General features: G+C 35.2%; 3 protein-coding genes across 3 annotated transcripts; 2 read left to right on the forward strand and 1 right to left on the reverse strand.

The window, feature by feature from the left end:
- Positions 1-3,601: 3,601 nt before the first annotated feature.
- LOC108202729 (cysteine-rich receptor-like protein kinase 2) lies at positions 3,602-7,387 on the forward strand. Its single transcript, XM_017371256.2, has 9 exons — positions 3,602-3,748; positions 4,014-4,401; positions 4,494-4,897; positions 4,989-5,111; positions 5,210-5,337; positions 5,509-5,719; positions 5,834-6,065; positions 6,190-6,340; positions 6,678-7,387. The coding sequence occupies exons 2-9, from the start codon at positions 4,025-4,027 to the stop codon at positions 6,993-6,995; spliced, it is 1,944 nt and encodes a 647-aa protein (XP_017226745.1). The 5' UTR covers positions 3,602-3,748; positions 4,014-4,024; the 3' UTR covers positions 6,996-7,387.
- Positions 7,388-7,526: 139 nt separating this feature from the next.
- LOC108202730 (cysteine-rich receptor-like protein kinase 42) lies at positions 7,527-12,217 on the forward strand. Its single transcript, XM_017371257.2, has 9 exons — positions 7,527-8,714; positions 8,831-9,217; positions 9,376-9,788; positions 9,866-9,988; positions 10,092-10,216; positions 10,299-10,509; positions 10,865-11,096; positions 11,236-11,386; positions 11,690-12,217. The coding sequence occupies exons 2-9, from the start codon at positions 8,850-8,852 to the stop codon at positions 11,999-12,001; spliced, it is 1,935 nt and encodes a 644-aa protein (XP_017226746.1). The 5' UTR covers positions 7,527-8,714; positions 8,831-8,849; the 3' UTR covers positions 12,002-12,217.
- A 1,176-nt stretch (positions 12,218-13,393) lies between these two features.
- LOC108201337 (cysteine-rich receptor-like protein kinase 42) lies at positions 13,394-16,152 on the reverse strand. Its single transcript, XM_064085614.1, is given in 7 exon segments — positions 13,394-13,652; positions 13,750-13,900; positions 14,017-14,552; positions 14,681-14,808; positions 14,895-15,017; positions 15,132-15,547; positions 15,668-16,152. Coding segments are annotated over 7 exon segments (2,052 nt in total). The 5' UTR covers positions 16,144-16,152; the 3' UTR covers positions 13,394-13,430.
- Between the last annotated feature and the right edge of the window lie 1,016 nt (positions 16,153-17,168).

Here is a 17,168-nt window from a genome sequence, read left to right on the forward strand (position 1 = left end):
ACGGTCCGCAGAGTATCTCACTGTTTAGAGATATAACTGTTTAGAGATATAACTGTTAGATGGGAGGTGGAAGATATCCATCCAGACTTTGAATTTGTGCTCTGTAAAGATTTATTGCATTAATAAAATCTTCACATTTCGTGGCAAAAAAAAAACTTCTTATATTAAATTAGTTAAATTAAAAATATTTTTTAATATATATAAAAGTGTTTAAATTATATACTTAATTGCTAATATTATTAAACAAAATAATATTCTTGTTGATTTGATAAACGAGAGAAACAACTATTTTTCCAAATTAATAAACATATAAAATATATTGATGCATAAATTTCTGAATTAATATTTTCTTTCCACAAATACTCAATCAATGCATCTCTAGATATAATATGGGCGTCATTATTTTTTATCTTTTTATGTTGACTTAGAAATTCTTTCGAATTAATTTTATTGCAAGGTATTTGGCTAATTTTATTATTATTATTATTGTAAGTTTTATTATAAAAAGTAAATTTATTAATTATTAATTACAACCTATTATTATTAATAATAATTAATTTTAAATCCGATAATAAAAGATAGAAAAAACAAAACGATTATTTCATAATAAAATATGTGATTCAAATTTGAATGTGAGTAGTGAATTATCACTGATACAAATCTAGATATTTTTGGATCACTGCTAAATTTGTAATGGGACGTAATAACCGAACGGAAGTTTTTCCATAACGCTGTTGGAAAAGGAAAAATGAATGGAATGCACATATGGAACTAACAGCCATTGACCATGAACATCACTCTCCCAGGTCTTTAGTTTGACAATGAAAGAGAATATGAAGATACTGGAATATTATTTTATTCATGCATCTCCGGTGCCGAATAATTTTTAAATTACATATTGAACAATACTTTTGGTGGGATTGGAATCATTTGAGAATGTAAAAATTTTATTCCATGATTCTGTCGTGACTTGTAACCTAACAGATGGAGTTTTCAAGTGAGTTGCTAACTCATTGCTTTTGTGGAATATTGCCTATTTCTAAAAGTTAGGTGCATGTCTTAGAAAATGGAAAAACCAGTGTCTTTGATTTTTTTTCTTTCACGTTTTTTAAAAAAAATTGATTGCATATTTGTGAATATTTTTTTTATGATACTAATATTTTTATAACAAATTTTTTTAAAAATATAATAATTTTAAACACCGGTACATTCAAATAGAGGGGATACGGTGTTTATGAAAAATCTAAACTTACATAAAATTGAAGTTCAAACATCAGTCAGGATCAAAACCAAATTCTTGAAAAAAAATCAAAACTTTAAGTCAGTGATATCGTCTAGATTTCTTAAATTTTGGAAAAAAAAACTAAAAATACTATTTTTAATTTGATTTTCAACTCAAAATGCTACTGTACTAGTTTATTGTCAACTCAAAATACAACTTTAAGTTGAGTTTTGAACAAAGTTATAAAAAATTCAAAAACATTACATGAATGTTTGTTTTTTAACTGAATAAGAAAAAATTAATTCATTTGTACTAAATTACAGCCGTTTATGGAGTGACTTGAATCACAATTTTAAAAAATTTATTAAGAAGTTGAATTTTAAATTTCAGGACCTGCCCCATAAACCAGGGTCGAATGAATTATATTTTTTTAATAAAGCCCGGGTTGGTTCAGCTGGTTAAAAAACGGGACATGTATCCTCTTGGTCACAGGTAGAGAGCAGAATTTGTGATTATGCCTCCTGAATCAAAACCTGTCGCGCTTGGGTTTACCCAGTGCGCACCCAAAGGGTAGCGGCTGGTTCCTACGTTAAAAAAATAATTTAATAAATAATAATAATTGAGACATTCAGACACTATTTCTCAAAAATATACTCCCTCCGTCCCTATTTATCTGTCCACTTTGGAAGTAAAAATTTGTCCCAATTTATCTGTCCATTTATACTTTCAAAACTAATTTAATGATAGTTTTTCAAATATATCTCCATAATTTCAATTTTCAAGGCTTGACTTATTTAAAACTTGGTTGAATTCATATTTTCAAGACATAAAGTAGGGGTATTCCACCATTTTCAAGATATTAATTAGAGGTATTTAATGAAAAAGTTTATACAATCAATTATTCCTTGGTATGTGTTTTTTTTTCTAAAATGGACAGATAAAAAGGGACGGAGGGAGTAATATGATTCATTCACACTAAATAAACCTGATTCATTTACACTGAATAAACCCATTTTTGCCTTCCCCAAAAAAGAGACGCTGGATAGTTTTATCATGAAACTGGTCTGAGTCCACGTCTTCTCGATTTCACAAGACCATATATTCGGAGTCAATGTAATTTGGATTTTGCTAAATAATTAATAAAATAAGAAATTATGAAAAATCAAAACGGAAAATTGAACACTGACCTTGACTATATGTTGAGGTCGTCGCTGAAATGAAGTTGAGGGCACGGCAATTAGAAAGTGACATATAGACGGACAATCATGTAGTTGAGCATATAAAGTTGGAATTTGCATTTTCCACATTACCTATTTATTGTGCTGTATACTTTCTGTCAGCTTCGTCAAGAAAAGAGAGTTACTAATATATAAATATGTATTCCTTCAAAAAAAAATATAAATATGTATATTACAAGAATTTTCGAGTGATCGGGAGTAAAATCGAAATTCTTAATATTCGAAATATTTTCCGATGATCAAGAATTGAATCATATCATTTGAGCTATCAGCAAAAAATCAGTAACATATTTTTTTTTAGAAGTAAACTTCAAAATTGCGGCCAAAATTTACACTGATTTTCAAAAAGTTGGTCAGAATTCTAAATTTTCAAAAATATTATCAAACTTTGGCTCCTCTTTTTAAAAGTGTGACTCCCATTAAATGTCCCTAACGGAGTAACGGACAGAATGGTAAAATTGAGTTTCAAATTTTCAGAAAAATGTCCAAACTTTGGCCCCCTTTTAAAAAATGTGTCTCCCATTAAGCTCCCGTCAGTGACTTTTAACGCGAGTCAAAGTTTGACCATCTTTTTGAAATGACCATTTTTTTTGAAAATTTGGAATTCTAACCAACTTTTTGAAAATCGGTCTAAACTATAATCACAACTGTAAAGTTTACTCTTTCTTCTATTATATCAGAATACGCAAAAAAACAAATTCAACTTGTATGGGGATATATTTTAATAACAAAGTATTTATTCAATAGAATAAGAGTTCAGATATGCATGAGTAAGCAAGTTCTTAGTTTAGTATAATACTGTAAGATTACCACAATCATCCTCTGCTCAGCTGACCGTGAACTTCCAGTTGAAAAAATGGATCATAATGTATGTTTGTGATAATTATGTTCTACTTATACTGCTGTACCTTTTAAAATATAAATTACATATATATATATATATATATACTTTTTATAGTGCATTATCATTTTTTTAATTTGTCAAAAAATTAAGTTTCTGAGTGCTTATCAAGTTTTTCGAAAATATCGCAGCCACGACTCGGTCTTTTAAGTTATTTTAAAGTAATGTCTACGCAAGCCGCAGATAAAAATAAGTGACTTGTGGTTCGAGGACTTGGTCGTTTGAAAGTGAAATTTGGAAAGTTTATGTCGCCAACTGGGAATTAGGCCACATATTCATGGACTAGATAGCTTAGTCTACAACTACATTATAGTCTTGTGTAACATGCCTATATATAAATCATACTTGCCAGTCCATATTTGCAACTAAGCAACTGCATTCATATTGGTATAGCTGCCTATCTTGTACAGATTTAGTTACCTGAATCGAGGCAAACATACAGCTAGTTGCTACGCCAACTAGCTGTATGTTTGAAGATGATCGAGTTACATCTGTATAGAGATTCCAATTGCGTTGATACGGATATCAAGCAAATGGAATCCGTGGAAATACAGATGTAACTCGATCATCCTGAGGCCAGAGACTTGGCCTTTTTTCTTTTTAAAGAAATTTCTGGTGTACTAATAATGTGTTGTGCTCATGTGATGTTCAGAATCAGATACAATGAAGCGTTGGTGGAGTATGATTGTGGCAGTGGTGGCGCTGGTGCTGGTGGTGGAATCCGTTATGGCTCAGCAAAAAAACGATACTATCCTGAATTCAGGGTGCAGTCAATATAATGCATCCAGCACACTCGAATTTTTCAGGAATCTGAACACAACATTGGCCGACCTCAGACGAGAAATAACAGTAAACAGAACCTACTTTGGCACACAACAGCAGGCCAGGACGACGAATCCAGTCTACACTATGTTTCAGTGCAGAAAGTATCTTTCCACTGCAGAATGTGTCTCGTGCTTCGATAGGGCCGCTCTTGACATCCGCAGTATCTGCAAATTGGCTAATGGTGCTCGTGTTATTTATGATGACTGCTTTCTCAGGTACCCTCACTGTTTAATAACTTTAGATCAAACACTCTGTCATTTAAGTAGAAATTTCCTTACGGTATTGTTAATATTTTTTCTTAATTAAGGTACGAGAGTAATGGCTTTTACACGACAGCTACTGCTTTAGGCAATACAGGAAGATGTAACAATGATACTGTAGCGAATAGCACATCAGCAAATTTTAACACAGCAGCCGGAGATGTACTAAACAATCTATTACTCGCGACTCCAAAGATAAAAGGTTACTATGCTGCAACGACAGAGCAAGTTGTGGGAAGTAACACAACCGTATATGCTGTGGCACAATGTGCTGAAACTGTAACTGAGACGGAATGTCAGAATTGCATGAATGTTGCTTATGAAAACATCAAGAGTTGTCCTCCTCGGTCTGGGGCAAGAGCTATCGATGCTGGTTGCTTTATGAGATATGATGACTCCGCTTTCTTTGCAAGTAATGAGACAACAAATATTAAGAAGTACTTGAAAGATGGTAAGACGACTTGTTGCTTTACGTTCTACATTTAGAGAATTTCAAAGTGTACATAGAATAACTGTTTGGCTAATGATTTTGTAACATTCAGGAGGATCAAGCGATAAGAAGGCAATCATTGGGGGTATTGCTGGCGGTGTAGGCCTTCTGTTGATCCTACTTGCTTTGCTTTTATGGTACCGTTTATCAGGAAAGAAGAAGGTAGCTCAAAGAGGTAATTATGCTCAACTCGAAACAGCATCAAAACTATTTACAATTTTGTACAACTACTGACTTATGAACGGTATCTGTAAAATTTTTATTCCACACTAGGTCATATACTGGGATCAACTGAGCTGCAGGGACCAGTGACTTACAACTACAAGGAACTAAAATCGGCAACTAAGAATTTTAATGAAGAATATAAACTAGGAGAAGGAGGTTCCGGAGATGTATACAAGGTAATATATAACTGTTTCCGTCTTGAAAATTCTGTTTTGTCATGCCAGAAAGGCAGAAATCTCAACCGATTGAGTTTGTTTCAGATATCAATTTCCCCTGTTTTGTGTCATGTAAATAATTTTTATTGTGAATAACATGAAGTTGTATTTTGATGTTATGTTATTGAACAGGGAATCGTAAAGAATGGAAATATAGTTGCAGTCAAGAGGCTAGCTCTAAGTACTACAAAAGCAAAGGCATCATTTGAGAGCGAAGTTAGGCTTATCAGTAATGTCCATCATCGAAACCTCATCCGTCTGCTAGGATGCAGCAGCAAAGGACCAGATCTACTTCTTGTCTACGAATACATGGAAAATGGCAGTCTTGATAGATTCTTATATGGTGAGTTAGCATAAAAAAAGCTACTTGTGGAACTTCTTGAAACACTGCACCACCTTAATTTCTCAGAAAGCTTATGAATTATATTTTACATAGATTTAATTTTATTGTTTACAGGTGGAAAACGGGGCACTCTCAATTGGAAACAAAGATTTGACATAATCTTCGGGACAGCCAGGGGCCTTGCCTATCTACATGAACAGTTTCACGTTCGTATCATACATCGAGATATCAAGCCCGGAAACATTCTACTTGATGATGAACTACAACCTAAGATTGCTGATTTCGGGTTAGCAAGGCTTTTACCTGAGGATCAGAGTCATCTTAACACAAAATTTGCTGGGACTCTGTAAGTTGAACTAATAGTAGCCATGAACTTCATACATTTTTTGTTGTTTCGTAATCAATATATTGTTCTTTCAGTCAAAATAAATATTTCAAACTAATATATCGGTGAATAAATAATCCTGCAGAGGTTATACAGCACCAGAGTATGCACTTCAAGGACAATTATCCGAGAAAGTAGATACCTACAGTTTTGGTGTTGTGGTCCTTGAAATTGTCAGTGGCCGACGCTGCAGTGACACAAATATTGAGTCTGACACTGATTTCCTCCTTGAATACGTAAGTTCTTCTATGTACTGAAATTTTGAATACGTATATTATGATCGAAAAGTGACTAGACTAACCAGTAGTTACCTGTTTGGGAGCTGGAATTTCATTTGAAATTCTGGATTTGACCAAATGACATATTTGAATACACAAAAAAGCGGGATTTGGATTTCATTTGAAATCCATGACATTCAAATACTAGTATAAAGTTGAGAATTTGAAATGACATCTCAAATCATGTCATTTAAAATCCAAAATTTGAAATGAAATACATGTTCTCCTACACAATCTTCTAAACCGGGCTCCTTTATGACTTTATATTAAGTTTGCTGGTACCGTGTTATATTAGGCCTGGAAGCTACACGAAAAGGATATGCATTTGAAGTTGGTCGATGAGACACTAGACCCGAATGACTACACAACAGAAGATGCCAAGAAGATCATAGAGATTGCTCTAATGTGCACACAGTCACCAGCTTCTTTGAGGCCAACAATGTCTGAAGTCGTTGTTCTGCTATTAAGTGATGATCGATCACTCGAGCAAAGACCGCTTAGCAAGCCTACTTTTGTCCATTCAGAAAACAGAATCCGTGAGGATACACATAGTACTCCTCCCCAATCAGTGTCCAATGCTACTGCTACTTTGTCCGATTTTGTAGGCCGTTAGCTACGAGGTTGGTGTCAAAAGATTTGGCCTAAATCCCTGTGGCATGTTTTCTGTTACTAAGTTTTAAGTTACTGTGTTAATAAAGAAGCATATAGCCCAAGTAAATAGAGATTCTATCATCAAGTGAAGACAATAAAGCTCCAGTAATCAGACTCTATGTAAGACGCGTCGTGTTCGGGAGTTTTTCAGCACATGATACCATAAAACAAGCTGCAGTGATGAGTCCACATTCTCCCACCAAAATGGCCGGAAGATAATAGTATGAAGATTGAACAGATAAAGAGTGTAATTCCTTTTTCTTTTTTGTTTTCAGTACAAGTACTCAAGTTTTTTGTTTTCGTATCTGCTCTATTTGAATTGTAAACATAATATATTTTTGTTTTGTAATTTTATACGTGGAGTAACACTATATTTCAGTAGAAGAAGTATTTTGGTCGGTTTTAAGTCCTCCGTGATGGTCTCAAGACCCGACCAAACCAGCGGTGTACTATGATATATCGGGCTAATCAGAGAAAATGGCTTTGAAGTAAATTATCAGCACTAGAAGTCACTGAAATGACATCATTTTAGGCGCTTGATTAAAAGCGAATGCTTGATTTTGATAGGGAGTAGGTCTCGTTGCTTGTTTCTCTCTTTTCAGAATTCGTGTGAGTATATTTCGAAACAAAGAAAAAGGAGGAAAGAAGGAGAGAAGTGGAGAAAATCCCCTTCTTAACATTACAGAAGTAGTGCTATGTATCACAAATGACGTTGAGTGGTTGATGTGCATACAGAGGTCCCATTATTATTAGTGTGAGTTCAACCAATAGTATGTTGCCAACTTGGGAAAAAATTTGGCAACATTTTTGGGGTACCTAACATTTTCCTTCTAGAAATCCCCGCTGTGATGTATCCTGGTGTGGCGGCTTTTCGAGACTATATAGCCTTAAAAACCGCAGAGTATGTCCTTATCTTTATTTTTGTATATGTTGATTATTATTCTGACTTCCTTGCTCTTAGATTCCTATGATCTGTGCCGCCTAAAAGTCAGACAGTTGTTTACAACTTACAAGTCACGGAATGTTCTTTCTATTACTAGTAATGACCAACATCTTGTGTACTTGCTGCAATAATGTAGTATGAACACAACATATTAATCTTAGTACATTATTAAGTGTTGAGTACTTAAATGTATACATAACCTGGATATGTTAGCTGTTGCACCACTTTGCATGAATGTAATGCTTGAGTTTAGCCCTTTTTTGGGGGAGATGGGGCAAGTCATCCGATGATCGGATTATTCGACTGATAAAAAATTGTCATCACATGTTTTGCAAGATCATACAGAGGCCACCTAGGTATAATCTCCATGATTTCAGATCTGGGGACTTCATTTTGTATGATAAATAGGAGGAAACTTTAGTTTTAGGTCTTTTTGGTTATACTTCATTTGTAATTGTCTATCAGTGTTTTAGCTTAGTTTATTGTGGTTGACTATTTCAATTATTGTCTTCTTCTTCATCTGTCTGCATGGAATTGATTATAGGAAAAAAAATGCCGCCTGACGTGCAAAGATTAACACTGATATGCATGAACAAAGGAGAATAATAAGATAATTATATTCAATACGTTGCTGTTGATAAACGTCGAGTATGATGTGTATAAATAAGTGATACATGCTCAAGGAGTTGAAGCCAAACTGATCACTGCAGTACTTGCTTGAAGCTTTATATTCCCCAGGTCTGTTCTGTTCATTCCTACATTTCTATTAGAATGAGCTACACAAATATTTTTGTTGTCATTCAAGAATAGGTATTGGCCTAACTTTAATTAACCTATATTCTGTTGATGTGAAGCCTGATTTAGACGGAAGCAATGAAGTTGTTATGGAAGATGGCCGCGGTGCTGGTGCTGGCATTATGGATGATAGAATTTGTTATGTCACAACCACAAGCTAATTTGATAAACCAGGGTTGCAGTCAAGTAAATGCCACTTCTGAATTCTTCAGCAATCTGAATGCAACCTTGGCTGATCTTAGACGACAGTTGTCCATAAACAGAACACACTTTGCAACTGCACAGCTGGCTAGGAGCAGCAATCCTGTCTACGCCATTGTTCAGTGCAGAAACTATCTTTCCACTGCGGATTGTGTCTCTTGCTTTGATATTGCAGCAGTTGATATTCGAAAGTATTGTAGATTGGTCAATGGTGCTCGTGTCATATATGATGGCTGCTTCCTCAGGTATAGTAACAAATTCCATATGTCAAATAATGGGCAGTTGGCGTATTTACTAATTTGATAGAACTGAAAATGCTTAAAATTTCAGTACTAATAGTTCAAGGTTTCCTATTAAGGTACTAACTAGCTTACCCCTAATGTTGGATATTGTGTTGCTCAAGGTATGAGACCAACAGGTTTTACGGCACAGCAAATGCTTTAGGGAACGCGGGAAGATGTGACAATGGCACAATAAGAAATGGAACTGCGTCAGCTACATCATATACTGCAGTTGTGGAAGCTTTATTGAGCGATCTTGTAATTGCTACGCCAAAGACAAAAAATTTCTATGCAGCTACCGCGACTAAAGTTGCCCCAGGGGGTAATACGACGGTTTATGCCATGGCACAATGTGCTGAAACTGTTACTGAAATTGAGTGTCAGAATTGCATGAATGTAGCTTTAGAAAATATCAAGAGTTGTCCTCCTCGTACTGGGGCGAGAGCTTTTGATGCTGGTTGTTTCATGAGATATACAAATACTCCTTTTTTTGCTAGCAACCAGACAATTAATATTTCAAGATACCTCCGATCAGGTAATGCAACTAAATTCAACAATTAGATGATTTAATCATCATAAATGGTTGTAATTACAGAATTTGTGTTTTTTCAGGAGGCTCGAGGAACAAAAAAGCAATAATTGGGGGTGTTCTTGGTGGTTTTGGCTTTCTTTTGCTAGTACTAGCTTTACTTCTGCGATTTAGATTATCAAGAAAGAAAAGAATTTCTCCAAGAGGTTTTCATCAGTTATTGGCATTGGTTTTTCATACTTTCATTCCTCCGCCATCCCTCACAATACAATTTATATTTTAGTTATGAATTTTCTCGTTTTTGAACAGGTAAACTAGGGTCAACCGAATTGCAGGGGCCAGTAACTTACAATTACAAAGACTTAAAATCAGCAACAAAAAACTTTAGCCCAGAATATAAACTGGGAGAAGGAGGCTCTGGAGATGTATACAAGGTAATATTCTTCAGGTTTTAGTATGTACTAGTCCTGTTCTTTCAACATTTGGCTAATGTTATTTGGTTATACGACTGAACAGGGCATCGTAAAGAATGGTAATATAGTAGCAGTCAAGAGGCTAGCTCTCTGCACCAGCAAAGCAAAGGCAGATTTTGAGAGTGAAGTGAGGCTTATTAGTAATGTCCACCACAGGAATCTCGTCCGTCTTTTAGGTTGTAGTAGCAAAGGACCAGACCTACTCCTTGTTTATGAGTACATGGAAAATGGAAGTCTTGACAGCTTCTTATATGGTGAAATACCTTTTAAATTCCAGTACACTGTCTCATTGTCATAGAATCTCTTATGTTGTGTTTGGTTGGGGTGAATGCAATAGAATGGTGCATTCCTTCACAAAATGGAGGATTGAGCTCTAGTTAAGGATGATAGGAATGGAATGATGGAAGGAATGAAATTATTATAAATTCAACTAAATTATAGTTCAAATCTCATTCCATTCCCTCCATTTTCATTCACCCCAACCAAACACAACATTAGTTTCTTATTGTAAACCATTGCATTATCTGCATTCTCTTTAATATACAAAATATGTGATACCATTCCTCATAGTTTTCCAAAACTGAGTTTGCATGTGTCATCATCCTACAGGTGGAAAACGAGGGTCTCTTAACTGGCAACAAAGGTTTAATATTATCTATGGGACAGCTAGGGGTCTTGCTTATCTACATGAGCAGTTCCATGTTCGTATTATACACCGTGATATAAAGCCTGGTAACATTCTACTTGATGATGAACTTCAGCCTAAGATTGCAGATTTTGGTTTGGCAAGGCTTTTACCTGAGGATCAAACTCATCTCAACACAAAATTTGCCGGCACCCTGTAAGTTTCAGTTCATCCATCAAACAATTTTTTGCTAATATATTATTTTTTGTTTGTTTTGAAATATAATACAATAGCTATTCAGACTGCGCGAAAATATTTGAAACTAATAAATTCAATAACCCTTGTAATTCAACAGAGGTTACACAGCACCTGAGTATGCACTCCAGGGGCAGTTGTCTGAGAAAGCTGATACCTACAGTTTTGGCGTTGTGCTGCTTGAAATTATAAGTGGCCGGCGGTGTGGTGACACAAATATAGAAAGAGATACTGATTTCCTCCTTGAATACGTAAGTTATGGCATTTATAGTATTCAAAGTTTGGTTCATTTGTTATTTTCTACGATTTTTTTTTTTTGCCAGTTTCAGATGATGAATACAATGAAGAAGCTAAATAGCATGACAGATATATATACACATAGATTTTCAGATCCTACGACAGCTCTATGACTATCAAAAATTATTAAAAATTAAATTTCACTACAATGTCGTGTACTGGTATTTGGAAAGAAATGGTAATCAGTATGTGCGTAATACTTCTGATAGAGGAATAATGTAAATTGACCACATAATTTTTGTCGTATATCTTATCAGGCATGGAAGCTGCACGACAATAACATGCATCTAAAGCTGGTTGATGAGTCATTAGATTCGGACGAATACCAAGCAGAAGACGTTAAGAAGGTTATTGAGATTGCGCTAATGTGCACCCAGTCACCAGCTTCATTAAGGCCTACAATGCCTGAAGTTGTCGTTTTGCTTATAAGTGATCGATCACTTGAAAGAGGACCTCTGAGCAGGCCCACATTTGTCAACTCAGAAGACAGAATTCGTGATGTCCCAGATGTTCCTCCACCATCAATGTCCAATGCTACTGCTACTTTGTCAGAGCTTACTGGGCGTTAAATGCTTGTTAAATTTGGTTCCGTGGAAGGGTGTGAACTGTTGCTGCATCATTTTTAATTATCTTGTACTTCATTAAATTTAAAAATAAGCAGCAGGCTTGTTGTGTTGTTGCTCTGCTAGTAGCTTCTCTATCTGATTTCCCTTTAACCTGCATGCCTCTATACCAGATGAGTATGTTACCTTGTACCTTACCAGCAATGAAAAGTCTGAGAGTTTAGCCAATGACATATTCCTTTAATTTGTTTATATCTACCACGAGTTGAGTAGTTTGATCATTGAACCTGCGTACTTGGGCATAATCATCAGATTGGAATTGGATGATCATTCTTCCGTTACTCTTTTGTTTTGAAGAACCAATCAAGTAATCAACAAATTGTTTACATAAAACATTCAATAACAATAAAGGGAAACTTTGGCTAATAGCAAAAAGCTTATTCTCAGAAACAGCGATTAGTAGTTGAGATGAAGCATTTTGGCTGCAAGAGGAAGTTTTTCCTAACCTATGATCCTAATTTGTTCTTTGCTAAGACTTGAAAAATAACATATAATACACAAGAAGAGAAGAAAGGATATGTACTTGCAAAGTAGTACAAATCATAAAAGAGCTGTCATGATTGAATACCACCCAATTATTGTAGCATAATTTAAAATCCCAATTGAATGCCTCAAGATTTTAATAGATTTTATACGATCCCAATTGAATACCCTCAGATTTCATGAATAAAAAAAAAATCTTTAAAATCCCAATCAAATTAAAGGAATCTGTAAATATATGTTCTATCCGAGCCCTGAAGCAAAGTTCAAAACCTTTAAGATAAAGAAAAGAAAAAATTTGATGATGAAAACTTCTCACATCTGTCTGAATGTGGATATTCGAATCTGATTACACCTACAAATCATCAGTAATACGAGTAAGAACTCAGAAATATCAGCTACAGATTATCAGAGTCGTCATTGTCAAGAATATTTTAGTACATTCGATCAAAATTCAATCACATAACTGAAACCTATTCAAACAAAAGTCTACTCACATAATTTGCACGTAATTTATATAAATATTTGCATCTTGAATAAGTTTAGTGCTCGAACTTTGAATGGAAACTGAGCACTTCTGACACCTGAAAGATTCTCAGTTAAATTCGCTAATATTGCCATACTTTAACTGCTGAGATTTAATTTCAACTATGCGCTACATCTCTGACCATAAATTTGCTAATTGCCATTCATCCTTTTTTCTAATTTAAAAATTTTTGAAATTATTTCTGGTAGGCATCCCTTACATAGTTAAATAGTTTCCAGCACAATGCTCAATCTCCACAAGCTTCACTACTTTACTATAATTTCCGAAGATTAAAGAAATCAAATTTATAAACTCAAAGAAAATGACACAAATCCATTTAATACAAGAAGTTCAATCAAATAGTTTTAACTAGAAAAAAGTGGGTTTGCCTACTGGTTTTTGTTCTATGGAATGATCATCTGTCAGAAGAGCAACTACTTTCGACATTGTTGGCCTAACAGAAGTCGGTGACTGAGTGCACATCAATGCAATCTCTATGATCTTTCTAACATCATCGACAACATAATCTTTTGGATCTAAAGTCTCATCGACGAAATCTGAAAGTGTGGCATTTTCATAGAAATTCCATGCCTGTGACATCATGAGAAGCAAAGTTAGCAGATAACTAGTAAAAGGTCTATTTCACAAAGATGCAGAATTGTTATTCGGATTACTAGTTCTTGCTTACATGTTCGAGGAGAGAAACTGCAACAGGCTCTGCTGTCAAATTGGTGCATCTTTTGCCAGCTACAATTTCAAGGACCACGACACCAAAGGCGTAGGTATCAACTTTCTCAGACAATTGTCCGTGGACTGCATACTCCGGTGCTGTGTAGCCCCTGCATTATTGACAGATTTGTGAATTCTACGTGTACTATTCCAAACCATACTGTTCTTAATTTAATTTTAAGAAATTGAAGCTAAGAACCAGTGAGGTGAGTGTCGGTGGACTTACACTGTCCCTGCAAATTTAGTGCTAACATGACTTTGATCATCACATATAAGTCTTGCCAACCCAAAGTCCGCAATTTTGGGTTGAAAATCATCATCGAGTAGAATGTTGCTAGATTTTATGTCTCGATGTATGATGCATGAATGGAATTGTTCATGAATATACGCAAGCCCCCTTGCAATGCCAAGGATTATGTCAACGCGATGTTTCCAGCTTAGAGACCCTCGTTTTTCACCTGCCAATTGTAACTTCTTCAAGAATATTCTTCCTAGATGCATAATTTTTGTATCATAAGCTGCTCATAAGTAGAGAGTAAAAGGAAACTCGCCATAAAGGAACGTGTCAAGGCTTCCGTTTGCCATGTATTCGAACACAAGAAGTAGGTTTGCTCCTCTGCCACCACAGCCTAATAAACGGATTATATTCCGGTGATTAACATTACTTATAAGCCTTACTTCATTCTCAAAATCAGTCTTGGCTTTGCTGGTTGTTACAGAAAGTTTCTTTACAGCAACTATATCTCCATTCTTCATTATTCCCTGATAATTAACATAAAAAAGAATCAGGTAGATGTTTTGTTACCGTCAAGGACTAGGTAAATTTAAAGTAACAAGTCCATCTAAAACCTTAAGGTATCAGAGGAAGATTATTAAAAATTAAATAACACCTTGTATACATCTCCGAATGCTCCTTCTCCTATTTTGGAGTCCTCGCTGAAGCTCCTAGTCGCAGATTTCAAATCTTTGAAATTGTAAATAACCGGACCCTGTAACTTGTCTACCCCTACTATATCACCTGGCATACAGAAAAGCTGTTAAATTCAAAATGGAGATTATTCATAAAGGTTGATCCTAGTTAATGTAACCAGCCTTCATTGATACCTCTGTCAGCCATATTCGGCCTTCTTACTAATTGATACCATAAAAACACTCCGAATATGAGCAAAAGAAAGCATAAACTACCAACTACACCCCAGGTAATCGCTGTCTTCGATCTCATATTTCCTGAAACATGGATTTCACAACTTACACAAAATTTCATATTGCAAAGATCAAATTATATGGCTTGACAATTTGTGAGAAACTTAATAAAATTGTAAATTAATTCCCGTTTCTTACTTTTTCCTAGATAGGGTGTGATATTAGTCACGCGTTTATCAGCAAAAAATGAGGCATCCGAGTATCTGAGAAAACAACCAGCATCAGCAGAACTTGCCTCTGAAGCAGGAGGACAGCTCTGTATGTTATTATACCCAATTGTCAAGCAACTTTGACAATCCTTTCTGCTTATAGTTTCAATACATTGTGCAACAGCATAAACTGATCCTGTTGCACCACCATTAAGCACTGGCCTTGTAGTCGCTGCAAAGAAGCCTTTTATTTTCGGTGTGGCAGCTACAAGATCTGTTAGTAACCCTTCCACTACTGGACTGAAAATGCCCGAATCATATTTACTCTTCTTGGTGCTGCATACCCCAGCAGACGATTCAAATGTGATCAGAATACTCTGTGTAAAGAAGTTGCGTGCTTCGTACCTCACGGAAATATCCATTTAACTGTCAGTTCTTATAGTTCATGACTAATTTTTTTTTTTTTTTGCGAAGTATTTATAAATGCAGAAGGAACTGATTAGAGTAGAAATTGTAATTTTGAACCTGAGAAAGCAGCCTTGGTATATGACATGACCACCATCACCGGAAGGACAATTACGTCTGATTCGAGTCCAGGCAACATCAAGGCAAGCCACGCAATCTGCACTCGAAAGATAATTTCTGCACTGCACCATTCCATACACATTCATTTCAACTGCAGTCGCAAAGTGAATGCTGCTGTCCGTCAACAACTGCTTCCTGATGTCTCCAAACGTTTTGTTAAAATTGCTCAAGAACTCCGACATTTCGATGCCAATTGCAAACTGGCTGCAATCTTCCTTCAACAACTTAGTCTGAGGGTCTGACAGAACTCCTCCGATGTTCATCAAGAAAATCAAGAACACTCTGCCTAGGAGAATGATCATTTTTTTCGACATGTTACGTCCCATTTTTACACAACATGGATTTATGGAAAGCGTACACCAAATTGTGCTGACTAATTTTAATTGGGTAGATTTATGTGCATACAAAGGTCTCATTATTATTAGCAGCGTGAGTGTAACCAATCAGACATTGTCAATTAGATTTTCTTTTATGAAAGCGTAAGCTACATCTCTTACTTATCTATCTGTCAGTAACATGAACATTACATGAGACTATTTTAAGGTAGTCGCTAAATTTAAGCATTTTGTTTGGTTGACTTTTAATGATACTCATTAGAATATTAAGCAAACTAAATTCATTGGCACATGGCTGAAGAACATTTATAGAGACGGCTCCTGAGTATTGCCGTCACAGGTATCCATTGTTTCAGATCTCCGGAATCATTCTTAACAAATAGATTAGTGTTTGGGTCTATGATTACACTTCATATATTTTTTTCTTCTATCGTAAAATTTTCAAAATCAACTAGATATTTGTCTGACGAAATTATAACAATGAATTCATTACAATTGTACAATTCTAACAATATTTTTCAAAAGGGACATATACAATGAGACGGAGAGAGTAATAGCGGTTCAGTCAGTTACATTTAGTTCTGAAATTTAAGAAACCAAAAGCTGAATCAAAATATTGGTATGATTTTTATTTAATTCTGAGTTTTACATGATACGGTTTTATGCAATTTGTAGTTTGGCTTTTGCTTATCCCTGCTTTTCAGGGGTCAATATAAATGCCCGACACACTCGAATTTTTCAGGAATCTAAATATAATATTGACTGACCTCAAACGAGAAACAACAATAAATAAAACATACTTTAGCATTGAAAATCAAAATATTGGTATGGTTTTTATTAGATTTGACGATTTTATGCAATTTGCGACTTGACTTTTGCTTATCCTTTCCAGAGGTCAATATAAATGCATCCAACACACTCGAATTTTCGAGAAATCTTAGCGCTATATTGACTGACCTCAGAAGAGAAATTGCACAGAATAAAACATTCTTTAGCAGCATTTCATTTCAAAAAAAATAAAAATACTTCGTCACCCGATAGCGGATCGCGTCCACGGATCCAGTCTACGCTATATTTCAGTGCCGAAAATATTTTTGCACTGCGGA

Source organism: Daucus carota, chromosome 9, assembly GCF_001625215.2.
Source record: "Daucus carota subsp. sativus chromosome 9, DH1 v3.0, whole genome shotgun sequence".
In the NCBI taxonomy this organism is placed as follows: domain Eukaryota; kingdom Viridiplantae; phylum Streptophyta; class Magnoliopsida; order Apiales; family Apiaceae; genus Daucus; species Daucus carota.

Bases quoted from the DNA above. Each gene is read 5' to 3' on its own strand.
- LOC108202729 (XM_017371256.2), top strand. From the start codon at position 4,025: ATGAAGCGTTGGTGGAGTATGATTGTGGCAGTGGTGGCGCTGGTGCTG. The intron at 5,112-5,209 runs GTAATTATGCTC...ATTCCACACTAG, and splicing joins GAAGAAGGTAGCTCAAAGAG to GTCATATACTGGGATCAACT. The intron at 5,720-5,833 runs GTGAGTTAGCAT...TATTGTTTACAG, and splicing joins TCTTGATAGATTCTTATATG to GTGGAAAACGGGGCACTCTC.
- LOC108202730 (XM_017371257.2), top strand. From the start codon at position 8,850: ATGAAGTTGTTATGGAAGATGGCCGCGGTGCTGGTGCTGGCATTATGG. The intron at 9,218-9,375 runs GTATAGTAACAA...GTGTTGCTCAAG, and splicing joins TATGATGGCTGCTTCCTCAG to GTATGAGACCAACAGGTTTT. The intron at 11,097-11,235 runs GTAAGTTTCAGT...GTAATTCAACAG, and splicing joins ACAAAATTTGCCGGCACCCT to AGGTTACACAGCACCTGAGT.